We start from the raw sequence: 26,048 nt of genomic DNA on the forward strand, positions 1-26,048 counted from the left end.
AGAGAGGTCCTCATGCTCGCCTCTCGCCTCCACCGGCACAGGTCTTGATCGTCCGCAGCACGACCATCACCCTGACGCCGAGCTCAGAGACCGACGTGTCCCTGGTCTACCGTGGCTTCATCCACCCGCTGCTGCCGGGAGGCCCTGGGGGCTCTGGGGCTGAGGATGTGGCCGTGTGGGCCCGGGCCCAGCGCCTGCATGTGCTGGCCCGGATGGCCCGGGGCCCAGACACAGAAAACATGGTGAGAATGCCTGGGATACTCAGCGGGCTCTTTATGGTAAACACAGGGGGTGTAGGTGTGTGGCGGGGAGTAGGACTGGGGAGAAACTGGAGGCCTGGGATATATCCTTAGTGGAGGGAGGGCCTGGGGCGGGGGGGTCTTCATTTGAACAGAATTGGAGGGGAATTTTTAAAAAGTGGAAGCTCTCAGTTACCAGGTCAGACTCCTCTGAGGAGAAGGTGGGTCGCTGGGAGGTTTGGGGATGCTGGGAGGTTCTTAGGGTCTAAGGAACTCTGAGGCCCTCCTCTTCCCTGGAAGGGGTGCGTGCTCGGTGGCTTTGGGACTCTTGGGGTTTTCAGGAGCCAGAGTGTGAGTGGCACGTTCAGGGGCCCCGTCTGTCCCCCAGGAGGAGGTGGGGCGCTGGGTGGCACAGCAGGAGAAGGAGACGAGGCGGCTGCAGCGCCCAGGGTCAGCTCGCCTCTTCCCACTGCCCGGCCGGGGCCACAAGTATGCAGTAGAGATCCGGGGCCAGCTCAATGGCTCAGCAGGCCCTGGGCACAGCGAGCTCACCCTGCTGTGGGACCGGACTGGCGTGCCAGGTGGCAGCGTGAGTACCCAGAGGCCCTGGACTTTCTGAACCCAGGGCCACGAACTAACTCCCTTGACCCTGACCTCTTACTTGACTCCTGAACTCTGGGTCTTACCTTCAACCTCCCAGACCCCAGCATCTGACCTCTGGAGTCTGATCTGGTCTCGTATTCTGACCCCTGTCCACGTCTCTGACACCTCCCACCCTGACCTCACTGACCCTGGCTTCTGCCCTCCCTACTTTTACCTCTGATCTCTAGATTTTCTCAAACCCCAATCCCATTTCGTCTGCCAGTGTCCTAGACCCTGACTTTCTGCATGCCCAAATTCTCAACCTTGTCTCCAAATCCTTAAGTCTTTAGCTTCAAACCTTGACCTGGAGCATGGAGCCCTGACCTTCCTCTGACACCCCCACCCCCAGGAGATCTCCTTCTTCTTCCTGGAGCCCTACCGCTCGTCGGCCTGCGCCTCCTACTCCTCTTGCCTGGGCTGCCTGGCAGACCAGGGCTGCGGCTGGTGCCTGGCCAGTGCCACCTGCCACCTGCGCCAGAGTGGGGCCCACTGCGGGGACGCTGGGGCCGGCGGGTCCCTGCTTGTACTGGTGCCTGCCCTCTGCCCACTCTGCGAGGAGCATCGCGACTGCCACGCCTGCACGCAGGTGCCCACCAGGCCGCAGTGGGGATGTCTCAGCACGGTCAGCCAGAGCAGGCGACTCAGCCCCGGGGGGAGGGACCCCAGGGCTGGCCGAGGGACCCTGTGGGTAGTGGTGAGGGTAGACAGCTGGTGCCCTTGTTAGGAGGTGAGAGTCGGGTAGGAGAGGGGCTGGAGAGTGGGCTTGACATAGTCATGACTCTGCATGTGGCAGGGGCCGGAGAACCCAGCTTGACATCTCTGCACCAGAGGGGCCTTATCCGCTTGGACACCAGAGCCCGAGAGCAGGTCTTCAGGCCTGCTGGCTCCAGAAGTTCAAGCCATGTAGTCAGCCATTCATCTCCTTCCATTCCACATCCTCATTTTCCCTGGAAGTTCATTCCTTGGGAGGGTCAAGGGAGCCTCAAGGGCTCCAGACTTTCATCCCCCACCCCTACTCCGGGTACTTGAGTCCCAAGAGGAAGAACACCTTCCTGTCCCCACCACACCCTCACCCTTCAGCTCAACAGAGGTCACTGAAGGGCCTTTTCTGTGCTCTTCTGAGCTGGTGCCGGCTCCTGGACCAGTGAGACTGGGAGGAGGGAGGGTGACCCCCTGCCCATCTCTGGATCCTGGAGATTAGATCAGCCCCACCTGGACCACACAAAGTGGCACTACTGCCCCCAAAGCGGGCAGTGCGGGTCAGGCAGAACCCATGGATCTCCCTGGCTGTGGGAGGGAGGTGGGCTTGGACCAGGGGTCTGTGAGCCGGTGCTGGGGGGCTGGCGCCAGGAGGCCCAGGGGAAGGTTCAGCTGGGCTCTTCTTCCTCCATCCTCCTAGGACCCCTTCTGTGAGTGGCATCAGAGCACCAGCCGCAAAGGGGACGCGGCGTGCAGCCGGCGCGGCCGGGGTCGGGGCGCCCTGAAGAGTCCGGAAGAGTGTCCCCCACTCTGCAGCCAGTGAGCCCCGCTGGGCCCAGGGAGAGGGAGTGTGAGGGTGTGTGTGGGGGCCGGGCAGCGCCCTGACCCAGTCCCCGCCCCGTTCCCTGCCTGCCCCCAGGCGCCTGACCTGTGACGACTGCCTGGCCAACTCGAGCCAGTGCGCCTGGTGCCAGTCCACCCACACCTGCTTCATGTTCGCCGCCTACCTGGCCCGGTACCCGCACGGGGGCTGCCGAGGCTGGGATGACAGGTGTGGCCCGGGCGGCAGGGCTCCCGAAGGGGAGGGTGGAGGTGGGCGGGGTGGCGGTGGCTTGGGCAGCCTCACACCCACCTCCCTGCAGCGTGCACTCAGAGCCTCGGTGCCGGAGCTGTGACCGCTTCCTGACCTGTCACGAGTGTCTCCAGAGCCACGAGTGTGGCTGGTGTGGAAACGAGGACAACCCCACGCTGGGCCGGTGAGGGTTGGGGGCTGGGGGCGGGGCTGGTGGGGGGCTCTCTGCCCACCCTGATTCTGACGGCCTCTTTGTTTCTCTGCCCCTTGGCCTTTTTCTCTGTTCTTCTCCCCCTTTTCTCTCTCTCTCTCTCTTTTCTCCCTCCCAACTCTCCCTATTTTTGTGACTTGTTTTCTCTCATATTCCCTTCTGTTTTCTTTCTTCTGATCTTTGTGTTTCTCTTCTGTCTCCCTTTGTCCGTGTCCCCACCTCTCTTTCCTGTCTTTTAAAATCATTTTTGCCTGGCTTTCCTGTTTTTTTCTCTGCCTGTCTTCCATTTCTCCTTCTGTCTCCATGTTCATCTTTCTGTCTCTCTGATTTATCTCTTCTCCCTGTCCCTGTTTCTCTGTCTCTCTCTCCTTACCCTGCCCCTCCACCCCAACCGCCTTCTTCAACCCCCCGTCCGCAGTTGCCTCCAGGGTGACTTCTCAGGGCCTCTGAGTGGGGGGAACTGCTCCTTGTGGGTCGGGGAGGGCCTGGGGCTGTCTGTGGCCCTCCCTGCCCGCTGGGCGTATGCCCGCTGTCCGGATGTGGACGAGTGTCGCCTGGGCCTCGCGCGGTGCCACCTGCGGGCAACCTGCCTGAACACACCCCTCAGCTACGAGTGTCACTGCCAGAGGGGCTACCAGGGCGATGGCGTCACTTACTGCAATCGCACGTGAGTGGGGCCTGGGTTTCCATGGAGATGTCGGCCCAGGGCGGGTACGGGCAGAGAGGCTGGAAGTGATCCTGGTGTCAGGCTGCCTTCCCTGGAGCCAGCCTCCCCAGTGAGCCTTGGGTTTTTACCTGGCAAAACAGGCCCTCATTAGAGCGACAGGGTCCTCACTGTTACACGGTTACTGCGGAGACGGGTCACCCTTGGACTGGAGGCCACAGTTGCCATAGAGACGGAGGAGGACCAAGTTGAAAGGGGTTTTCACAGAGAACAGATCACCAGTGGTGATATTTGGTTTCTATAGAGACAGGAGTTACTACACGTGATGGGGTTACCTTGGAGACAGGGCCACCCACGGAGTCCAGGATCCTGGAACAGGCAGTAGCTTCTGATGGTGTTGCCATGGAGATACTGGGGTGGAGTGGGGAGAGGGGTGGATGCCTTGGGGGCTCCAGGCCTGCCCATCCTTCCCCCACCCCCACCACACCCCCTCAGGTGCTTAGAGGACTGTGGCCACGGTGTGTGCAGCGGCCCCCCAGACTTCACCTGCGTGTGTGACCTGGGCTGGACGTCGGACCTGCCCCCTCCCACGCCTGCCCCCGGCCCCCCTGCACCCCGCTGTTCCCGGGACTGTGGCTGCAACTTCCACAGCCACTGCCACAAGCGGGGGCCCGGCTTCTGTGATGAGTGCCAGGGTGAGCAGCCAGCTGCTAGCCTCAGGCACCTCCCTGGGGCTCCTGAGTCCCCACCCCCAGCTCCAGGTCCCTCGGTCCCACTGCCTGTTCAGCACCCACCGTCCCTCCGGGATCTGCACTTCCTCCTCAGTCTGGGTACCAGTTGCCCCGCTTTGAGCCAGGTGGGGTCAGAGAGGGTCGGGCTCCTTCCTGCCTTGGCCCCTGACCCTGCCTCTTGCCCACGGGGGCCTCCACAGACTGGACGTGGGGGGAGCACTGTGAGCGGTGCCGGCCTGGCAGCTTCGGGAACGCCACGGGCTCCGGCGGCTGTCGGCCCTGCCAGTGCAATGGGCATGGGGACCCTCGCCGAGGCCACTGTGACAACCTCAGCGGGCTCTGCTTCTGCCAGGACCACACCGAGGGTGCCCACTGCCAGCTCTGCTCCCCTGGCTACTATGGGGACCCTCGGTGAGCCAGGGGCCAGCCAGGCTGGGGTGGGGGGCAGGGTGGGGTTAAGCACATGGCGGGCCTGGGCGGGATTGATCTGACACTGCCTCTCCTCTCTCCCCCCAGGGCAGGTGGCTCCTGCTTCCGGGAGTGTGGGGGTCGTGCCCTCCTCACCAACGTGTCCTCAGTGGCACTGGGCTCACGCCGGTTTGGGGGGCTCCTGCCTGCAGGTGGTGGGGCAGCAAGAGCGGGGCCAGGCCTGTCCTATTGTGTGTGGGTTGTCTCAGCCACTGAGGTGCTGCAGCCCTGTGCCCCCGGGACCCTCTGTCCCCCGCTTACCCTCACCTTCTCCCCCGACAGCAGCACCCCATGCACGGTGAGCACCAGGGGCGCTCATGACAGGCCCATGTTCCCCCACCCAGTGGGAATCTTCAGACAGACCCTGGCCCCTGTGTCCCTGCTTTTTCATCCATCAAACTCCCAACTCTATTCCTCAGGCCCCTAGCCCTCTGTTCCTCAGCCCACAGACCCTCCCACTTCCCAGGCTGCCTCCTGTTTCCTGGACCCCAGTTTTCCATTCCCCAGTCCAGGCATGGTAAACGTTTGTACCTTGAGTGCCAACTCTGATGGATTGGTAGTGGCTGCCAGGATCTGTGCATTGAGAAAGAGTCTCAATGCATGAGTGCCTGATTGATTAACCATGTCTGCTGTCGACACAGGTGTAGGAATGGTGGCCTCCATGCCACAGCGTGACAGTCAGACTAGGTGGTTCAAGCAGCTTTTGCCCCCGTCTCAGATTGCCCTCTCTTTTTGAGCTCCTCTCCTCCCAGACCCCAAGCATCGCGCTGTCTCTTCCCCATCATCCACTGATCCTCGACTCCTCACCTCTCCAGCTGAGCTACGTCCTGGCCTTTGATGGATTCCCACGCTTCCTGGACACCGGTGTCGTCCAGTCGGACCGTAGCCTCATCGCTGCATTCTGCGGCCAGCGGCGGGACCGGCCCCTCACAGTGCAGGCCCTGTCTGGTACGGGCACTGGGGGAATGGGACCTCCGTCCTGGACTGTCCTCTGTCCGTGTACCTTGCTGCTTGAGGTGGGCTCAGGACCCAGCCTGACTGTCCCAGCCACTGACTTGCTGGGTGACGCAATTCCTTGCCACCTCTGGATCGCAGTTTCTTCAGCTGAAGATTGTACTGGCTGGGTTGTGTCTCTGGAAGGAAGGTCCAAGTGGGGGACACAGAATGTAGCTGGTGTGGGGGCCCCCGAGCATCTCTCTCCTCAGCTTAGTGGTTCTCAACCAGGAGTGACTTTGCCCCTTGGGGTATTTAGCTGTGTCTGGAGATGTTCTGATGGTCACGATTGGAGGTACTACTGGTTTCCCATGGGTAGGGGTATCCCATGGGTGGGGGCTGGAGACCCTACTCTGCAGTGAAAGGGCCCGTGTTTGGAAATGCTTCTCTTCATATTGTAAAACCCAGTGGCTGCAAGGCTGTGAGAGGGCAGAGTTGGGAGTTGTTCCTGCTGGCGAAGGCACGCGAGCCCAGACCCTGCACAGCGAACTACTAGAGCTGAGCAGTCGTCTCTGTCATTTCACCCAGCGAGTGTTTACTGAGCACCCAGCTGTCAAGCTGGGCCTGCCTGGGCTCCGTGCTGGGCGTGTCGAAGGGAACCAGGGACACAGGCGCTGCCTTCATGGACTCACAGCAGAAGGGGAAGTGACAAACAGCAGTGAACAAATTATAGTCAGAATAGTCACACTTTTTTGAGAAGGGACGAGAGGAAATGGAAAGGACTGGGGACCTGGCCTGTCTGGGGAGGTGAGGAGGGATTCTTTGCAGAAGTGAAATTTCACTTGAGGCCTGACGGGGGCAGTGTGGGCAAGGATGACTACTCAGGGACGCATAGCAGATGCCCAGGCTCTGAGACTTGGTGGTAAAGAATCGGCCTGCCAATGCAGGAGATGCGGGTTTGATCCCTGGGTCAGGAAGATCCCCTGGAGAAGGAAATGGCAACCCACTCCAGTATTCTTGCCTGGAAAATCCAGTGAACAGAGGAACCCTGCAGGCTACAGTCCATGGGGTCGCAAAGAGTCAGACATGACTTAGCGACTAAACAACGACGACAAACAACAACTTCCTATTCTGAGAATAAGAAGCTGGTCAGTGGTGCTGGAGTGCAAAGAGCTGGGAGCGTGGGAGGTGATGAGGTCAGAGAGCCTGTAGGCCTACTGACTCTCTTTATTTTTAAAAAATATTTATTTCTTTATTTGGCTGCACTGGGTCTTAGTTGTGGCGTGAGCTTAGTTGCAGCATGTGAGCTCTTAATTGGCAGCCTGCAGTTAGTTGCGGCATGTGGGATCTAGTTCCCTGATCAGGGATCGAACCCATGCCCTCTGCATGGGGAGCGTGGAGTCTCAACCACTGGACCACCAGGGAAAACCAACCCCTGTCTCTTTAAATATCACTTTGTTACAACCTTCTGATGAGCCTCTGGACTCTCTCCTCCAACAGGGCTGCTGGTACTGCACTGGGAGGCCAACGGCTCTTCATCCTGGGGCTTCAATGCCTCCGTGGGTTCTGCCCGCTGTGGGTCAGGGGGCCCCGGGAGCTGCCCTGTCCCCCAGGAGTGTGTGCCCCAGGATGGGGTCCCAGGTGCTGGACTCTGCCGGTGTCCCCAGGGCTGGGCTGGCCCGCACTGCCGCATGGCTGTGTGTCCTGAGAACTGTAATGCCCACAACGGGGCGGGGACTTGTAACCAGGTACGGGTAGAAGAGAGCCAGCCAGGTGGGACGGGGCAGGGGTGGGGGTGGTAATCAGGGCAACCCCCCCACAGCTGCTTCTGCTGCCCCCCAGAGCCTGGGCTTGTGCGTCTGTGCTGAAGGCTTCGGGGGTCCTGACTGTGCCACAAAGCTGGATGGCGGGCAGCTGGTCTGGGAGACCCTCATGGACAGCCGCCTCTCTGCTGTGAGTTATGGGCGCCACTCCCCAGGGAGGTGCCGTGCAGCCCGCCTCCTGGATCCTTCTCCCCGCTCCACTCCCCAGACTACCCCCAGAGACCCTGTACCCAGCCTGTCACTTGGTAATGACCTCACCTGAGCCCTCCTGTCCTGTCTGCACCCACCCCACCCCCAGGACACTGCCAGCCGCTTCCTGCACCGCCTGGGGCACACGATGGTGGAGGGACCTGATGCCACCTTGTGGATGTTTGGGGGCCTGGGCCTGCCCCAGGGGCTGCTGGGAAACCTGTATAGGTGAGGACGGCCCTGGGGAGGTGGGACACCTGAATGACAAAAGGTCACCTCAGGGGATGCTGAGATGCCTGTCTAGAAGAGTCCCGTTGGGGGGAGGTGTGCAGAAAAATCTCCACGAGTGCAGGATACCCCAAAGGATGCTGGGACGCTTGTCACAGGAGCCTTACCTCGGGCTGGGGTGCTTACTGGGTTGGTGATACCCCAGAGGATTGAACAGTGATTGGGGTACCTGCCAAGTGGGAGGTGATCCCAGGGGATGCTGGGGTACCAGTGGGGGGACATCACCCCAGGGGGTTATGGGCTGACTGCCACATAGTGAGGCTGCCTTTTTGCATCTTGGCCCCAGGTACTCAGTGAGTGAACGGCGGTGGACACAGATGTTGGCAGGAGCCGAGGATGGGGGCCCAGGCCCCTCCCCTCGCTCTTTCCACGCTGCTGCCTATGTGCCTGCCGGCCGTGGGGCCATGTACCTACTGGGGGGGCTCACAGCTGGGGGCATCGCCCGGGACTTCTGGGTCCTCAACCTCACCACCCTGCAGTGGCGGCAGGAGAAGGTGAGCATCTCAGTCCCCAGGTCCCCACAGCCAGACTCCAGCAGAGATGGCGAGAGCAGCTCCAGCCATCCTTGCCCCCAGAGGAGGACGCTTCCTCCTGGGGCCCCAGCACAAGTCCCAGAAGTTGAATTTCCTTGGCCGTCCTGGGTCACACTTAATTCCTGAGCCAGTCCCCAGCCAAGGGGATGTGACCCTCTGGGTGGCCAGGCTGGGACACAGTCCCCTTGTCGAGCTGGTACACTCAGCCCTGTGCAGGCAGGGTAAGAGTCAGGGAGCAGGGGTTTCCCGAAGGAACCCCGGGCTATTCCCACCTGAAGAAGTGACACCAAGCAGGCTGAAATAGTGACAGGTCTGCTGGGGTCTGACCCGTTCCCCCTTAGCAGTTCAAGGGGAGAATGGGGAGCTTTGAGCCTTGCTTCTACCCACAAAATGACCCCTGACCTCTGCCCTTCTCCCTAGTGACCTCCACCCTTCATCCCCCAGGCCCCTCAGACTGTGGAGCTGCCAGCCGTTGCTGGTCACACGCTCACTGCCCGCCGAGGCCTATCTTTGCTCCTGGTGGGTGGTTACTCCCCGGAAAATGGCTTCAACCAGCAGCTGCTTGAGTACCAGCTGGCGACTGGCACCTGGGTGTCCGGGGCTCAGAGCGGGACGCCCCCCACAGGTGGGCCTGGGGACAGGGCTCGGCGTGGGGTCTGGGCACAGCGCTTTTGACTCTCAGCTGTCCGTTCTACCGCCTCCTGTACTGTGTGGTCACCGCCCCCTACACCTGTCGTCTCGCTGTGTACTGTCACCCACCCCCCCTCTCAGGATGCTGTCTTTTGAGAAGTTCAGTTTCTCTACTTACCCCTCAGACTTCATGAGAAGCTGCCCACCTCCTGCCTAGTAGCAGTGGGACACTTTCCCTCTCCCAGGCCCTAGAACACTGCCCTTCAGGTATTTTCCTCCCTCTCCCTCTCCTCTTTCTTTCTTTCTTTGGCTACACCGGATCTTAGCTGTAGCACGTGGGATCTTTCTATGTGGTGCACAGACTCCCTGATAGCGGCTCACAGGCTCAATAGTTGCAGCTGAGGGCTCTAGTTCCATGGCCTGTGGGATCTTTGTTCCCCAACCAGGGATCAAACTCTCATTCCCTGCTTTACAAGATGGATTCCTAGCCACTGGACCAGCAGGGAAGTCCCTCTCCTGCATTCTTTGATCTGTCCCCAAGGTCCCTCCGGCCACCCTGGCTCCCTCTTCCCTTTCCCAGAGTCTCAATGGCTGTCCTTTAGCACCTAAGGGAGAGGGAAGGGTTGAGAGAGGCTCCCCGGTCTCCGGCGTCAGGGCCTGGTTGGGTGGTGACATGGTCACGAGGAGGGGAGCCCGGGGGGCCTTCTTGATCCCCAGCCCTTTCCCCAGCCTCTGTGCTTGCTCTCCCCGCACCCCCAGGTCTCTACGGTCACTCCGCTGTGTATCACGAGGCCACCGACTCCCTCTACGTGTTCGGGGGTTTCCGCTTCCACGTGGAGCTGGCAGCCCCGTCCCCTGAGCTCTACTCCCTGCACTGCCCTGACCGCACCTGGAGCCTGCTGGCCCCTTCTCAGGGAGCAAAGGTCAGAAAGAAGGGCCAGACAGATGAGTCAGCGGGGGCAGGGGAGGGGCCCCTCCTTTCCCAGTGCCCCAGGGAGTGGCTCAATCCCAGATTCCTACTCCGCCTCCTTTCCAGTCCCCCCCTCCCCCAAGTCTCCCCTTCTTCTACCTGACCTGGAGGTCAGAATCAACCACCAGGAGGTCGGAGGCCTGGGTTCTGACCTGGTGCTCCCACTTCTGGGTGTGGCCCAGACCGGCCCCTCCCCTTCCTGGTGCCCCCAGCTATGAAACAGGGAGCTGAGGTTGTGCCTCTGCCTCCAAGGCCAAGGAGTCAGTGTGAGTGAGAGCAGGAAACCTGGGTGCCTAGAGACAGCCGCATTTTCCATCCATGAACAAGTTTCCAAGCCCTTCTTGGGGCTAGACTGCAAGGGAGATGGAAGTATGAGCCCCAGCAGAACCCCAGTCCAGCTGGTGAGGTGATACAAGAAACCAGGGGTTCATCTTAAGCCATCCAGGCTGGTTCCTGGGGAACAGCATGGGGCATGAGGGTTCTGGGGGTTCACGAAAAGGAGATGGCTTTAGAGGTGGCTCTGAGGAACAAAGGAGATTTCCTGGAGGAAGGAGTGAGATTTGAGGAAGGTTAGGGTTGGGTGGGCTGGCAGGGGCTGGGGTGTGAGGAGATTTGGGGTGGCGGGTGGGCTGAGAGGGAGTGGAGGACTGTAGGCCCTCACAGGCCACCCTGCCGCGTGTCCCCGCAACAGCCCCGGCCCCGACTTTTCCACGCCTCGGCCTTGCTAGGGGACACCATGGTGGTCCTCGGGGGGCGCTCCGAACCCGACGAGTTCAGCAGCGACGTGCTGCTTTACCAGGTCAACTGCAACACCTGGCTCCTGCCCGACCTCATCGGTGAGTCCGCTGCCCTCCTGGGAGGCCCCGGGACAACCAGGGGGCGCTCTGGCCTGGCCTGAGACCCCCACTCGTTGGCAGTCACATGGACCCCTTCAGACCAACAGGCAAAGCTTTGGTCCTCTCCACGTTATCTCAACACCCACAGAAGCACCCTCCTTCCTTTTTTTTTTTTTTTAAGGAATGTTTTAAATTCTGATTATGAAGTCATGGTAGATAATTCGTAAAATAGGAAGAAAAGCATCCCCCATAATCCCATTCTCTAGAGATGGCTGTCATATGTGAGGGTGTTTCCTTTCAGTTCATAGGCTGGTAAGGGGCTGAATCTTTTGCCTTTGTATTTCATTTGACCGTTGTAAGTGACTGACGGTGTTTCTGGGTCTGTCTCCTTTTCATTTTGTTTCTCTCTCTGTCCCTCTGTCTGTAGTTCTCTTTTGCTTTTAATCTATCTTTTCCACCACTCTGTGACTGTTTTTTTTTTTTTTTTTTTAGGATTTAAAAAAGTGTAGGTGCTTTGTGATGACCTAGATGGGTGGGATGGAGATGGGAGAGAGGGGATGTATGTATACGTGTAGCTGCTTCACTTTGTTGTACAGCAGAAACAAATACAACATTGTAAAGCAGTTATACTCCAATAAAAATACATTTAAAAAATAAAAATTTAGGGGAAATTCACGTAATGAAATTAGCCACTGTAAGATGAACCATTAAGTGACATTCAGTACCTTCACAGTGTTGTTCACCCACCGCCATGGTCTGGTTCCAGAAAATTTGCCTGTTTTTATTCCACTCTTTCTGTTCCTTTTTCCTGTTGATGTGTCTCTCTCCCTCTTTCTGTCTTGCTGTGTGTGTCTGATTCTCTTGTTCTGTTTAGCCTTGTCTATCTTCTCCCTGCCTTTTCTTGTCCGTCTCTGCTCTTCTTAGACCGTCTCTCTGCCCAGCATCCCTCTCTGACTGGCTCCTGTGTGTGAATCTCTGCCTCCAGTCACCTGTTCTCTCTCTCTGAACTTTCTGTCTTTCCTCAGGCCCAGCCTCCGTGGGACCGCCAATGGAAGAGTCTGTGGCCCATGCTGTGGCCGCGGTAGGGGGTCGCCTGTATATCTCAGGAGGCTTTGGGGGAGTGGCCCTGGGCCGCCTGCTGGCCCTGACCCTGCCCCCTGACCCCTGCCGCCTGCTGCCCTCGCCCGAAGCTTGTAACCAGACTGGGGCCTGTACCTGGTGCCATGGGGCCTGCCTGTCCGGGGACCAGGCCCACAGGTAACCATGGGGATTGACAGCACCTGGGTGGGTGGTACTGGTGCCGTCCAAAGGGGGTTCTGTGCTGGGCCAGGCTTGTTGGGGAGTCCTCAGTAAGGTACTGTCTGGTTGGGACACCAGCTGCCCTGGGAGAAGGGCCAGCTCATCATAGGTGGGGCAGGTTTGGGGAGCGCCCGAGTGGGACCTGTTAGTGGGCTGGGGCAGCTGAGTCTGAACTAGGCCCCAAATGACCAGTTTGGGGTCATTTAGACCACAAAGATTCAAAGCAGGGCTGTGTCTAGTGGCTTTTAGAAACACCTGAGTTGGGGAAGACTGAGACTGGAGAGGTGGGTGGGCCTGCTCAGAGAGGGCTCCCAGGGCCCAACCGCCCTGGGCTCCGTCCAGTTCCGGAGACTCCTCGTCTGTAGTTTGGGAATCCAGGCATCTCAGGAGGCTGAAAGTGCTTTGCTGGGTTTAGCACAAACTATACTGGCTGCAGTGACCCTCTGCTGACGTGAGGCTACTAATGGGCTTCATTTTGTCCCATTACATGTGTCACCATATTTACTACAGAATATTATAGGCTCTGATTTTTAGGGTGCTCCCCCAGACTCTGCTAGGGGTGTTACAAAACAGTGGGTACACCCACTGCTTTTCTAAAACCTAGAAAATTCTGAAACGTGTATGCCTTCAAGGATTTTGAGTCAGGGATTGCGAGCCTCCACGTGGGTGATGGGGAGTCACCGAAGGGGTGAGCAGGAGAGGGCAGGGGTGGGCTCGTGGAGGAGGGGATGGGGAGGGGAGGCTGCAGGTGTAGGCTTGAGAGGAGGAGCCTTGAGCTGGGCGGGGGGCTGCAGGGGTCGGTTAGGAGGGGGTGGTCAGGGAAGAATTTAGGAGGAAGAGGCCTCCATGGGTGGAGGGCCAGGAGGACATGGGGTGTTGTCCAGTGTCTCTGGCTTGGGATGACAGGTGGCCGTGGGATCATCACCACGTGAGCTCAGGAGGGGCCGGTCTCGGAGGCCTGTGCTGAGACCAGTTGGAATGGACCTGCGGGGCCTTTAGACCAGTGTCCAGGAGGCACCAGGGAGGGGCGCCGGGTGCGGGGAGGATGGAGCCTGGCTGAGTGTGATGGGCCAGGCCTCCTGCCTCCCCAGGCTGGGCTGTGGCGGCGCCCCCTGCTCCCCTATGCCCCACTCCCCCGAGGAATGTCGGCGTCTGCGTACCTGCGGCGAGTGCCTGGCCCGCCACCCCCGGACCCTGCAGCCTGGAGATGGAGAGGTGAGTGATGGGGGCGGGGGGAAAGCGTTTCAGGCACCAAGGGGCTCTCCACCTGGGATCAGGTGGCAGGAACTGAGACTGGAGGGGTGCTGGGGGCCCTGACAACCCTTCTGAGCCAGTACCTCCCCCCCAGGCCTCTGCCCCCCGCTGTAAGTGGTGTACCAACTGCCCCGAGGGTGCCTGCATTGGGCGCAATGGGTCCTGTACCTCAGAGAATGACTGTCGCATCAACCAGCGCGAGGTCTTCTGGGCCGGGAACTGCTCGGAGGCCGTGTGTGGGGCGGCCGACTGCGAGCAGTGCACCAGGGAGGGCAAGTGCATGTGGACACGGCAGTTCAAGAGAACGGGTGAGCGCCGAGGCCTGGTCCCTGTGAGGAGAGCCCGGGGAGCCTGGTCTGAGGGAGGAGGTGGGGGGCGGGCAAGGGACCCAGACCCACTCCTTGATCCCTGCGCCCCCCAACCTCAGGGGAGACCCGCCGCATCCTTTCGGTGCAGCCCACCTACGACTGGACGTGCTTCAGCCACTCGCTGCTGAACGTGTCCCCGATGCCGGTGGAGTCCTCACCCCCGCTGCCCTGCCCCACACCCTGCCACCTCCTGCCCAACTGCACCTCCTGCCTGGACTCCAAGGGTGCTGATGGGGGCTGGCAGCACTGTGTCTGGAGCAGCAGCCTCCAGCAGGTACCACACCCGAGCGGGTGTGCGGGTGGCCCTCCCCTCCCCACCACATTCACCTTTCTCCCCACCTCCGCCTCTGCCCCACGTCCTCCTCCGTCTCCTTAGGTCTGCTCCCAGCATCACACTTCTTCCTTCCCACTTTCTCTCCCCACATCTCTTTCTTCCTTCTTTGCCTTTTTTTTTTTCTTTTTTTTTTTCATTTTTGGCCACGCCACGGGGCTTGTGGAGTCTTAGTTCCCCGACTAGGGATTGAACTTGTGCCCACAGCCCTGAAAGCACAGAGTCCTAACCACTGGACCACCAGGGAAGTCCCTGAATCTCATTGTTCAAGTGTTTTTAGAGACCTCAGTCTCTGCCCAGAATCCTGGTGACTGGTAACTCCCCTAAGTCACCCCATTAACATAAACTCAGGTGTAAAGAGGTTCCTTGTGAATAACAAAAGACGTCCCCATCACTCAGGAACCCCTGTGCATTTTAGTAGCTCAGTACCAGGAACCCGGGACAAAGACCAAATATATCTGGTGTCATACCACTCCATCCCATAGGAGGGTCATCCACATTAGAATTGTGCTGCTGAAGCAAGCACAAGAGTCATCCACATTAGATGGGAGAATTATTTAGAGCCTGGAGCAGTGCCTGCTCTTCAGTAGAAACTCAGTAATGCCCTCCCCCACGCCCCACCCCCTGGGAAAATCTCCATTCTCTGCTGTCTGGGCCACAGGGAGAAGGTCAGTGCAGCGGCTGAGGGTGGAGGGTGCTCCCTCTGGGGGTGCTCATTGTGGCTGCAAGGGCAGAGGCCCCCTGCGGTGCCTCCTCTAACAAACCGAGGCCTCTGTCATCCTCAAGCCTGGGTTCCTGCTGGTGATACAAGGTCTCCCTAAGTATTTTTGAGATTGGTGTTATTTGTTCTTTACTGGGATTCCAGGGACTGGAAGACAACACCAGAGAGCCCGCAGGCAGCTGAGGAGCTAGGAGGCGGGAGGGAGTGGTGGGGCGGCTGAGTGGATCGCATGGAGCTGGTGCTGCCTGGGAATGTCAGAGGGCCGCTGCCACATCTGAGTTCTGGGAGGATCAGTTAAAAACTAAAGTGTGTTGGCTCAGGGTTTTTTTTAAAAACGCAGGTCAAGGGGACTTCCCTGGCGATCCAGTGGTTGAGACTTCACCTTCCAGTGCTGGGCTGTGAGTTTGATCCCTCGTAGGGAACTAACATCCCACATGCCTCCTGGCCCAAAAAAAAAACAACTAAAAACAAAAAAATGCCACTGCCCATCCCCCCACACCAGATCAAATGTAACAGGTTTGCAGACAAGACCTGTTGTGCTGTGGCTCAAGGGCAGCCATACTGTAATTGTCAGACTTTGTTCTTCTTAATGACTTTGGCCTCAGAGCCTGGGGCAGGCAACAGGGTGCTGTCTTCCCCACTGACTGACTGGCTTCTTCCTTCCTTCCCTTTCTCCTTTCACCAAATTCATCAGCAAGCACCTTCCTCGTGCTGGGCACTTTGCCAGGCGGTGGGCATAGGTCAGCAGACAAGCTGGGATCCTGCGTCTCTTCCAGGAAACGCAGTTAATGGTGTTGGGCAGCATTGCATTGGGCCACTACAGTGGTCCCAGAAGAGAGTGCTCAGCTGACTGGAGCCTTGGGCTGCTCAGCCCCCTTCCCAATGGCCCTGCTGTTTGCCAAGGAGGGCACTAAATTTAGATCTGGAAGCCTGACCTGGAGGAGAATTTGGCTCCGGCTGTTCAGCCAGGCTCAGCTCATCACCGGCATAGCCCGCAGTGGGTTCAGAGCTCCGGCCACAGCAATCAGGGTTTTCTATTTCAGGATTGCACAATTGCTTTGTTTCTTCCTGAGTGCATCCAGACAGACAGCCTAGACTAATCCCTTTCCCCTTGTACTTTACTTAAGGCCAGAGCTGTAAATAAAATGTTCTCATACAGTGAGGTAAGTTCCTGACCTCACTGCATACCCTGTCTGAGTGCCCGGACACAGTAACTGATGGTGCATGAGCTGCAGTGCAGCCCCTGACCACAGGCCCCAAATCCTCCCGGCCAAGGGCAGGGGGATCCTGTTGCCCAGTGGCAGGGCCCACGTTCTTTTTTTTTTTTTTTTTTAATTAGAAGTTTAATTAAAAGTTTTTTTGGACACTCTGTGCCTCATGAGGGATCTCAGTTCCCCAACCAGAGATTGAACCTGCAACCCCTGCAAAGGAAGTTCAAGGTGCTAACCACTGGACCGCCAGGGAAGTCCCTTCCATGTTCTTTCTAAGAGACTGTGGCTGGCCTCCCCCCTCCTGAATCTTGTTTCTGTGTCTACCTGGGACCATTGCCTTTCTCTGACTGTAAGAGACGGCTGTATCCCAAGCCAGGTGGTAGAGAGGGCTCACCATACCAACACAGTGGCGCCTCGGGTAAGGCGGGTGGACAGCACAGCCAGGCACCGGAGATGGAGCCGGAAGGCTGCCTCTCCGCTCGTCCTCAGCGTGTGTGGGTCTCATCTCTGCTGCCTTCTGCCTCTGCTCTTTCCCCGCCCCTCCCCACTCTCTTCCTTTGCTGTCACTTGTTCATCCTAACGCCCGGCCAGCCCTGGTCCACACAGTCTAGTTTCAAGGCTGTCCCTAGCTGACTTCCGGTCTGCACTCCAGTTACAAATGCTGAGGAGGGAGGATGCAGTGGCCCCAGGTGATGGCCGTTTTGGCCCACCTGCTTGTGGCCAGCAGGGGTGAGATCTCTGAGAAGAGGGTGCGGCCCAGGGAGCCCCCAGGACATGTGTGCCTGATGGTCTTCCTCCGCCGTTTCCGCTCCCCGCAGTGTCTGAGCCCCTCCTACTTGCCCCTGCGGTGTATGGCCGGAGGCTGCGGGCGGCTGCTCCGCGGACCCGAGAGCTGCTCCCTGGGCTGTGCGCAGGCAACCCAGTGCGCCCTGTGCCTGCGGCGCCCCCACTGTGGCTGGTGTACCTGGGGGGGCCAGGATGGGGGCGGCCGCTGCCTGGAGGGTGGACTCAGTGGCCCCCGTGACGGTGAGATTGGCGGCTTTGGGGATGGGGTGTGGGGGGCTGGCCCCTGTCTGGGTTCCGACAGGGGGGTTGGTGCGGAGGATGAACGTGGGGGCCCTCACAGGTAGTGTTCAGGGAAAGTAGGGGCAAGGGCCAGGGGGGCTGGGTGGGAGGTACAGAGGCTTGCCCTCCAGCAAAGCCTGGTGTCCTCATGTCAGGGCTGACGTGTGGGCGACCTGGGGCCTCCTGGGCCTTCCTGTCCTGCCCCCCGGAGGATGAGTGTGCCAACGGGCACCATGACTGCAACGAGACCCAGAACTGCCACGACCGGCCCCACGGTTACGAGTGCAGCTGCAAGGCGGGCTACACCATGGACAAGTGAGACTCTGGCTGGACCAGGGCTCTGGTGGGGTTGAGGGGAGTGGGCTAGACTGACCGTGGGGTGGAAGAGCCTGTGAGGAGCAGTAAAGGATGGGGCGTGGACCCAAGCAGGATGCAAGGAAACACAGTCCAAGGTATGGAGGAGGGTGTGAGGTAGGCGCTCAGTCCAGGGAAGGCAGGTTGGTGCATTGGTTTGATAGGGTGCCCTGGAGTGGGGGGTCATCGCTCCCGCAGGAGGTTCTGGCCTGGACCCAGGAGCGGGGCAGTGATGGAACGGACCTGGGGGCGGGGTGGACTAGTGGAGAAGAGGGTGGGTGGTCGGGGGTGGGCTCTGAGAAGCTGTGAGCACCCTGACGCCAGCCAGGTCTGCCCTGGGGAGGGGGCGGCTGCTGCCCTGCCCTGACCTCCACCCCCTCCCCACAGTGTGACGGGGCTGTGCCGCCCAGTGTGTGCCCAGGGTTGCGTGAATGGCTCGTGTGTGGAGCCCGACCACTGCCGCTGCCACTTTGGCTTCGTCGGCCGCAACTGCTCCACGGAGTGTCGCTGCAACCGCCACAGCGACTGCGCCGGCGTGGGGGCCCGTGACCACTGCCTGCTCTGCCACAACCACACCAAGGTGGCCGTCCGGGATCTCCAGGCCTGCCCCTGGGCCCTGCTGGCCTTCCACCTGCAGTCAGGCATCTTGAGCCTCATCCCAAGCCCCAGTGAACTAGATGCAGGGAGGAGGTGGCATAGCCCCATCTCAGGCAGGATGAGAGGACAGTGGGGACACCTTCTGGGGCTGTGTCACAGTGGGGTGCTTGGGAGTAGTGTGACAGAGTTAGTGCTGGGCCAGGGAGGGTGAGCACGTGGAACAGCATTTGGGATCAGGTAGGGAAGGGCTTTCCGAGCTCAACACCCTGGACTGAAGGGGACTGAGACCCCTGTCACTGGAGGTGTGCAAGTGAACGTGGAGGGCTAAATGGTAGAGGGGCTGGGGTAGTTAGTAGTAGTTAAGTTGCTAAGTTGTGTCTGACATGCGACCCCATGGGACTGTAGCCTGCCAAGCTCCTCTGTCCATGTGATTCTCCAGGCAAGAATACTGGAGTGGGTTGCCATTTCCTTTTCCAGGGGATCTTCCCAACCCAGGAATCAAACCCAAGTCTCCTGCATTGCAGGCAGGTTCTTTACCGACTGAGCTATAAGGGAAGCCCATAGACGGGCTGGGGTGGCCCAAGCCAAATGCCGGAGCCACTGCTGCCTTCCCAGGGTGCTCTCAAAGTGAAAAGTGTTAGTCGCTCAGTTGTGTCTGACTCTTTGCGACCCTATGGACTGTTGTCTGCCAGGCTCCTCTGTCCATGGAATTCTCTAGGCAAGAATACTGGAGTGGATAGCCACTCTCTTCTCCAGACCAGGGATCAAACCTGGGCCTTCTGCATTGTGGGCAGGTTCTTTACTATCTGAGCCGTCCCACCAGGACCCTTCACTCCCTCTGACCACTCTGTCCTTGGTTTCCAGGGCAGCCACTGTGAGCAGTGCCTCCCACTGTTCGTGGGTTCAGCCGTGGGGGGAGGGACCTGCCGGCCCTGCCATGCCTTTTGTCGCGGCAACAGCCACGTCTGCGTCTCCAGGAAGGAGCTTGAGATAGCCAGGAGGGAGCCGGAGAAGTACTCGCTGGATCCAGATGAGGTGAAAGGCTGGGGTCCTGAGTGCCTGGGGACCCCTCCTGGAGGAGGGGTCTGGTCCGAGTCAGTTTGTGATCACCCTGTCCTCCCTTGGCCAGATTGAACACTGGGTGACAGAGGGTCCCAGTGAAGATGAGGCTGTGTGTGTGAACTGCCAAAATAACAGCTACGGGGATAAGTGTGAGAGCTGCCTCCATGGCTACTTCCTCCTCGACGGGAAATGCACCAAGTAAGTGGAGAGGGGCCAGGGGCCTCCGCCTTGCCCAGTGGGAACAGCTCTGAGAGCCAGGCTCCTCTCCCCAGTCCTCAGTCCTCAGGCAATGATGGGATCCCCTGAGGCTAGGGTTGGGGGCAATAAATAGACTCGGGTGGGAGACCTTCTGCCTCAGAGGCTGATGCTGAAATGCAGGCTATTGAGCAGCCCTGGTGGAGACTGTTGGGCAGAGAGACAGCCCTGGGACATCTCTGGTGGGCCAGTGGTTAAGAATCCACCTTTCGATTCAGGGGATGTGAGTTCTATCCCTGGTCCAAGAACTAAGATCCCACATGCTAGGGAGCAACTAAGCCTGTGCACTGCAACTTGAGAGCCCACATGCCACAACGAAGACCCAGCACAGCCAAAAATTTAAAAAAATGTTTTTAATTTAAAAATAAGAAAACATAGAGAGGACCTTGAGGGAGAGGCCTCAAGCCGGTCTCCCCATTCCAGCCTCTTCCTTCTGACCCCGGAGTCTACCCAACCCGAGTTCTAATCCTCACTCGGCCAGTGAACGGCTCTGTGGCCTTAGGGTGAATGGCTGTGAGCCTCAGCTTCCTCTTCTGGCCTCACAGGTTGGAGCTTGTGTTTACAGCATCCAGCCTGGCCCCTGTAGGTCATGGGAGCTCTATAACCCGCATCTTCCCTCTCTTCAGATGCCAGTGTAATGGCCACGCGGACACGTGTAACGAGCAGGATGGGACAGGCTGCCCATGTCAGAACAACACAGAGACAGGCACGTGCCAGGGCAGCTCCCCCAGTGACCGCCGAGACTGCTACAAATACCAGGTACGGCTGGAGATGCGAGTTATGGGTCAAGGGCCCTGTGCCCAGAAGAGGTCCGAACTGGGATGAGATAGCCTGGCTCAGGCAGGACTGACAACATGGTTCCAGTGTCTGTGGTCCTGGGGATCAAGGTCAGCTTGATAAACTGATCCCTAGTCAGTGTCAGGCCCTCAGCGTGATACTGGGAACCCAGAAATGAGCCTCTTGGGGGGCTTTCAGAGTGGTAAGGAGACAGACTCCGTTACAAGTAGTCACAACTTAAAGATGGCAAATGCTGGAAAACTCATATCATAGTAGCTTGAGCAAAAAAGAAAATGTGGCTCTCAGAACTGAGTTCTGGAGTTGCCTTCAGGATTGGCCAGATCCAGGTGCTCACATTTGGGATTGACTAGGGTCAGTCCAAGCTCCAAACCCAACCAACTGTCTGACCTGGGACAGGTGTCACCCAGGACCAGTTTTGCTTTCTTGATGTTTAATCAAAAGGCCTGTTGGTCTTTGTCTGAACAGACAGCTTTGGAGATGAGTTCAGACCTTCTCCTCCAGCACCTCTGTTTGGGGGCTCTGATAAAGCAGTTTTTTTCACTTCTAATGATAGCAGTTGTTGCTGTTTAGTTGCTCAGTCATGTCTGACTCTGCCACCCCATGGACGGTAGCCCACCAGGCTCCTCTGTCCATGGGATTCTCCAGGCAAGAATACTAGAGTAAGTTGCCATTTCCTTCTCTAGTGGATCTTCCTGATCTGGGGATCAAATCTGCATCTCCTGCATTGGTAGGCGGATTCTTTACCACTGAGCCACCTGGGAAACACCCAGTGATAGCAACGGTAGTTGCTGTATAGGGAGTGCTTGCCGCTGAGCTGGAGCTACGCCATAGATACAGTGGAGACAGCGCACACGTGGAAGGCTCAGGAAGGCTGTGCTGGGGCCTCAGTGAGCTGTGGGCAGAAGAGGCTCAGAGACCTGTCCTGGGTCAAACAGCTGCTTGGGTTTGGAGCTTGGACTGGCCCTGGTCAACCTCAGAGACTGAGTGATTTCTACTGGACTGCAGGAATCAAGTGAACTGTTATCCATCCGCTCATTCATTCCGCACATATTTACTGAGCACCTAGTTATGCCAGGCACTATACAGAGCGCTGGGACACAGTAGGGAACAAAACAGGCAAAATGTTCTGCCCTTCCCTGGTGGCTCAGACGGTAGAGAATCTGCCTGCAGTGCAGGAGACCTGGGTTTGATCTCTGGGTCAGGAAGATCCCCAGGAGAAGGAAATGACAACTTACTCGAGTATTCTTGCCTGGAGAATTCCATGATCAGAGGAACCTGGTGGGCTTAAGGTCGTAAATAGTCAAACATGACTGAGTGACTTAATGCTTTCACTTTCTGAGGAACTCGTGAAGTCCAGCAATAAACAGAAAAATAAGTCTGACACCCAGGGTGTTAGTGATGAGCAGTAAGGAGGAGAATGAAGCAGAGAGGAGGGCTCGGGGGTGTGGGGGAGTGGAAATGGTAGATACAGTGGCCAAGAAAGGCTTGAGTGAGAAGGTGACACTTGAGTAAAGACCCGATGGATGTGAGGACACTGGACATTCAGACTTGGGGGAGCAAGGAAGCGATCCAGGCAGAGGCTCAACCAGTACAAAGGCCCCAAGGCAGGACCTACCTACTACAGTCAGAAACAGCAAGGCTAGCAGGCCAGGCAGGCCCACTCATGCGGGGCCTATGATTTCAGCAGTGTTTGCTACCGGGGTACAGAGGAAGAGTCTCCAGTTCAGCAAAGGTAGGTCACTAGTCCAAGGCCACATGGCTAGGGAGGTGGTCAAGCCAGGATTCAGCAGAGCTCTGCATCGCTGTGTCTCAGAGTTCCAGAGGCCTCGCCATCAGGGTGCTGTGGTTGCTGGGGTGACACCAGGAACCGGAGTGTAGGGTGCTGTTAGTGTCCACACTGTGTCAGGGAAGTTTGGGGGATGTGGTCACAGGGAAGCTGCTGGGACGTGGGGGCAACTAATCAGTAGGTACAAAATAGAGGACCCACTATAGTAGCAGAGGCTACTTACCAGTAGTTGCAAAATGCAGCCCGTCTCCTTGGAGGACTGGACACTGAGCTGTCCCACCCTGCCCTGCCCGCAGTGTGCCAAGTGCCGAGAGTCATTCCATGGGAGCCCGCTAGGGGGCCAGCAGTGCTACCGCCTCATCTCCGTGGAGCAGGAGTACTGCCTGGACCCCACGTCCCAGACCAACTGTTTCCACGAGCCCAAGCGCCGGGCTCTGGGCCCCGGCCGCACTGTCCTCTTTGGCGTGCAGCCCAAGTTCACCAACGTGGACATCCGCCTGACACTGGACGTGACCTTTGGCGCCGTGGACCTCTACGTCTCCACCTCCTATGACACCTTTGTGGTCCGCGTGGCTCCCGACACTGGTGTCCACACTGTGCATATCCAGCCGCCACCGCCTCCCCCACCCCCCCCACCCCCTGCTGATGGCGGGCCCCGGGGACCTGGGGACCTGGGGGGACCTGGGGCTGGAGGTGGGCCGGTTACCCCAGCAGAGCCACGAGTGCGGGAGGTCTGGCCACGGGGCCTGATCACCTACGTGACAGTGACAGAGCCATCGGCGGTGTTGGTGGTCCGTGGCGTGAGGGACCGGCTGGTCATCACCTACCCGCACGAGCACCACACCCTCAAGTCCAGCCGCTTCTACCTGCTCCTGCTGGGTGTGGGAGACCCAAGTGGGCCCAGTGCCAACGGCTCAGCTGACTCGCAGGGCTTGCTCTTCTTCCGGCAGGACCAGGCCCACATTGACCTGTTTGTCTTCTTCTCCGTCTTCTTCTCCTGCTTCTTCCTCTTCCTCTCGCTCTGTGTGCTCCTCTGGAAGGCCAAGCAGGCCCTGGACCACCGGCAGGAACAGCGCCGGCACCTGCAGGAGATGACCAAGATGGCCAGCCGCCCCTTTGCCAAGGTCACCGTCTGCTTCCCGCCAGACCCTGCTGCCCTAGCCCCCGCATGGAAGCCGGCTGGGCTCCCGCCACCCACCTTCCGCCGCTCCGAGCCCTTCTTGGCACCTTTGCTGCTGACGGGGGCCGGCGGGCCCTGGGGACCTGTAGGAGGGGGCTGCTGCCCACCGGCCATCCCCACCACCACTGCTGGCCTGCGAGCCGGGCCTATCACCCTTGAGCCCACCGAGGATGGCATGGCCGGCGTGGCCACACTTCTGCTCCAACTGCCTGGCGGGCCCCATGCACCCAACGGCGCCTGCCTGGGGTCAGCGCTCGTCACACTGCGGCACCGGCTGCACGAGTACTGCGGTGGCGGCGGGGGCGCTGGGGGCAGTGGGCACGGGGCCGGTGCGGGCCGGAAGGGGCTGTTGAGCCAGGACAACCTCACCAGCATGTCCCTCTGACCCTCGGCGGACCTTCGGCCACAGCAGTCGAGTCCCCTTAGAGTGGCCGCCCTGGACTTGGGTGCCCTTCCAACTGGGACACTGTGTCCTCAGAGACTTCTGGATCTTTCTCCTGGGGGGAGGGTCCCCAGACAGAGCCTTCTTTGTTCTGCGTACTTACCGAATACCTACTATGCGCCAGGCACTGTTGAAGGCACTGGGCGTGAGTGGGAACCAAAACATTTAAGGTCCCTGTTCTCGCGGGATTTTAGGTCCCAGGGCTGGGGCACTGTCGACGTGCGCATGCGCGCAGGGGTAGATGAGGAAAAGCATGTCTGAACCGGGCGAGAGGTGTGAGTTAGCAATGGGATGCGCCTGTGAGGGACCTCGGGGCCGTCAGTTGTTCACTGTGGGAAGCTCGACTTTAAGAAGGAAACCGGCTATGGGAGGCGCTGTGGGGAGTGGGTACCAGGCAGAAGGAACTGCGAGGACAGAGGTGCAAAGGCGGGAAGTGGCTGATGTTAACTCAGAAGGGTCGGAAAGCTGGCCAGTGTGGCCCTGACCAAATGTGCAGAGGCATTGGGGTCAGGGTCGGGCAGGGGGCGGATCACCCAGGGCCCACCGACCCCAGATAGGGCTTGGGGTTTTATTCTCAGGGCATTGGGAAGCCATTAGACAGTCTTCTGAGGGAGAATGACAGGATCTGAGGTGTTTAAGAGGTCACTCAGCCGTGTGGAGAATAGACTGGAGATGCCGAGAGAAGCCACAGGGGGACAGGACACGAGATGGGCCCAGTCAGGGTAGAGGCCGTGAGAGGAGTCTGGGCCAGAAGCAAGGGGTGAGTGGAGGATATTATGATGGCATACATGGACATCGGAATGGGGGGGGGAAGGAGGCCAGGTTGGCACCAGCTTTGTGGCCCGAACTGTGGGCCAAGGTGGGGTTGTTGGTGAAGGTGAGACAGACTGGGGCTGTGGGGGAAGATTAGGAGTCACGCTTTAGACCTGAAATGCCTTTCAGTGACATCTCCTCGGTCAGGTCCCACCAGGGACACAGCTGCTGCCCTGAGGATCTCAGCAGAGGGAGCTGAGTGCGGGGGTTGGCTCAGTGGTAAAGGAGGGGTGCTGCTGTGAGGAGACTGGAAGTGGGGCCACCCAGCAAGCCAGAGCAGGATGCTGTTTCTGCCACCACAGGCTGCAGGGACAAGATCAGGTTCGCCCAGGCCAGGGTCACTGCACTGCCAGGGCACATGTGTAGACAAAGCCCCTGCCTGAGATGCTGGCCTGGGTGAGGTTGTGGGGGAGGGGAATACCCAGGTTGGGAATAGAAATGACAGTTTTCAACCTACAGCTCTCTTCCCAGATGACACTGCCTTGAAGCAGCATCTGGCCTTTCCCCAGGGCCTCCCCTCACCCCAGCTGCCACCTTGGACTTCTGAGTCTTTCTGGCCCTTGAGCACTCCCCTGCCTCCCTCAGTCCTAACCATCTTGAACTTCGGACTCCTTCTTTCCCAAGACTCCACCCCCCAGCTGTTTTTTGGACCTTGGGAAGTGGGGACCCTGTGTCTTCCTGTCTGCTGGGGGCCTTCGTCTAAGAGGCTGATCCCTGTGTGCCATCAGAGGCTGCAGGGAAATTGGGGGAGCAGTAAAAGCAACAAATAAAGAGTGTGTGGAAGACCCGGTGTCCAGTGCTGTCTGTAGGAGATGGGCTGGCTTGGCTCTCTGACCCGGCACCTGAGAGCTGGTTATGTTGGATAAACATCCTTATCTTGGTGCCCCCGCCCCCCAAGCCATGTGGCCAGGGCCTGACTCCTCACCATCTCTTCTGGTGGGCATGGGGGTGGTACCACTACAGAAGCTTGTTTCTCAGACAGCATGAACTGAGGGCAGTGAGACCTTTGACCCTTGCCCAGACCCCTATCAAAAGGAGACCTCTACTCGGCTCAGGAAGGAAAACGGCCTGCCTTGGTCCCAAGTTTGGGTTTTATTCTGGCCCCTGACATTAAGAGAACTCAGGCAGCACAAAGACTGAAATGAGGCCTTGGCACAGCGAGCGTTCTCCACTTAAGTAGATTCTCGCAACCCAAATGGAAAGCATCATGGGAACTTCTATTTGCCAGTCCTGTGGGTGAGCAAGAGCCCTCTTGTGAGGGAAGGTGGGGACAGGAGACCCCATCCCTTCAGTGTGGCTGGGAGCATTCAACAGTGTACTTTTTGGGGGCATCCCTGGTGGCTCAGTGATAAAAAATCCACCTGCCAATGCCGGATAGAGGGGTTTGATCCCTGATCTCAGAAGATCCCACATACCACGGAGCAACTAAGCCCTGGTGCCACAACTACTGAGCCTGTGCTCTAACATCTGGGAGCCAAAACCTCTGAGGCCCGACAAGCCCATGCTCCCCAACAAGAGAAGCCACTGCAAAAAACCTTCGCCCTGCAACTAGAGAGTGGCCTCGTAGCAAGGAAGACCCAGCAC

General features: G+C 58.8%; 1 protein-coding gene across 2 annotated transcripts in view; it reads left to right on the forward strand.

Moving 5' to 3' along the window:
- The window catches only part of MEGF8 (multiple EGF like domains 8), a 41,175-nt gene extending 15,926 nt beyond the window's left edge, over nucleotides 1-25,249 (forward strand). For both annotated transcript variants that reach the window (XM_020871113.2, XM_070450810.1), the window contains 29 exons: nucleotides 42-242; nucleotides 628-828; nucleotides 1,231-1,467; nucleotides 2,281-2,399; nucleotides 2,500-2,631; nucleotides 2,723-2,836; nucleotides 3,282-3,530; nucleotides 4,023-4,222; nucleotides 4,459-4,669; nucleotides 4,775-5,024; nucleotides 5,542-5,674; nucleotides 7,160-7,407; nucleotides 7,502-7,612; nucleotides 7,781-7,899; nucleotides 8,246-8,453; nucleotides 8,937-9,117; nucleotides 9,882-10,045; nucleotides 10,784-10,928; nucleotides 11,954-12,185; nucleotides 13,319-13,442; nucleotides 13,576-13,789; nucleotides 13,909-14,123; nucleotides 16,931-17,138; nucleotides 17,333-17,492; nucleotides 17,919-18,111; nucleotides 18,993-19,163; nucleotides 19,258-19,388; nucleotides 20,072-20,204; nucleotides 22,326-25,249. In XM_020871113.2, the coding sequence (XP_020726772.2) occupies nucleotides 42-242; nucleotides 628-828; nucleotides 1,231-1,467; nucleotides 2,281-2,399; nucleotides 2,500-2,631; nucleotides 2,723-2,836; nucleotides 3,282-3,530; nucleotides 4,023-4,222; nucleotides 4,459-4,669; nucleotides 4,775-5,024; nucleotides 5,542-5,674; nucleotides 7,160-7,407; nucleotides 7,502-7,612; nucleotides 7,781-7,899; nucleotides 8,246-8,453; nucleotides 8,937-9,117; nucleotides 9,882-10,045; nucleotides 10,784-10,928; nucleotides 11,954-12,185; nucleotides 13,319-13,442; nucleotides 13,576-13,789; nucleotides 13,909-14,123; nucleotides 16,931-17,138; nucleotides 17,333-17,492; nucleotides 17,919-18,111; nucleotides 18,993-19,163; nucleotides 19,258-19,388; nucleotides 20,072-20,204; nucleotides 22,326-23,594 (6,273 nt within the window). In that variant the 3' untranslated portion in view covers nucleotides 23,595-25,249. The remainder of the gene's footprint in view (nucleotides 1-41; nucleotides 243-627; nucleotides 829-1,230; nucleotides 1,468-2,280; nucleotides 2,400-2,499; nucleotides 2,632-2,722; nucleotides 2,837-3,281; nucleotides 3,531-4,022; nucleotides 4,223-4,458; nucleotides 4,670-4,774; nucleotides 5,025-5,541; nucleotides 5,675-7,159; nucleotides 7,408-7,501; nucleotides 7,613-7,780; nucleotides 7,900-8,245; nucleotides 8,454-8,936; nucleotides 9,118-9,881; nucleotides 10,046-10,783; nucleotides 10,929-11,953; nucleotides 12,186-13,318; nucleotides 13,443-13,575; nucleotides 13,790-13,908; nucleotides 14,124-16,930; nucleotides 17,139-17,332; nucleotides 17,493-17,918; nucleotides 18,112-18,992; nucleotides 19,164-19,257; nucleotides 19,389-20,071; nucleotides 20,205-22,325) is intronic.
- Nucleotides 25,250-26,048: the final 799 nt, after the last annotated feature.

Source organism: Odocoileus virginianus, chromosome 20, assembly GCF_023699985.2.
Source record: "Odocoileus virginianus isolate 20LAN1187 ecotype Illinois chromosome 20, Ovbor_1.2, whole genome shotgun sequence".
NCBI lineage: Eukaryota > Metazoa > Chordata > Mammalia > Artiodactyla > Cervidae > Odocoileus > Odocoileus virginianus.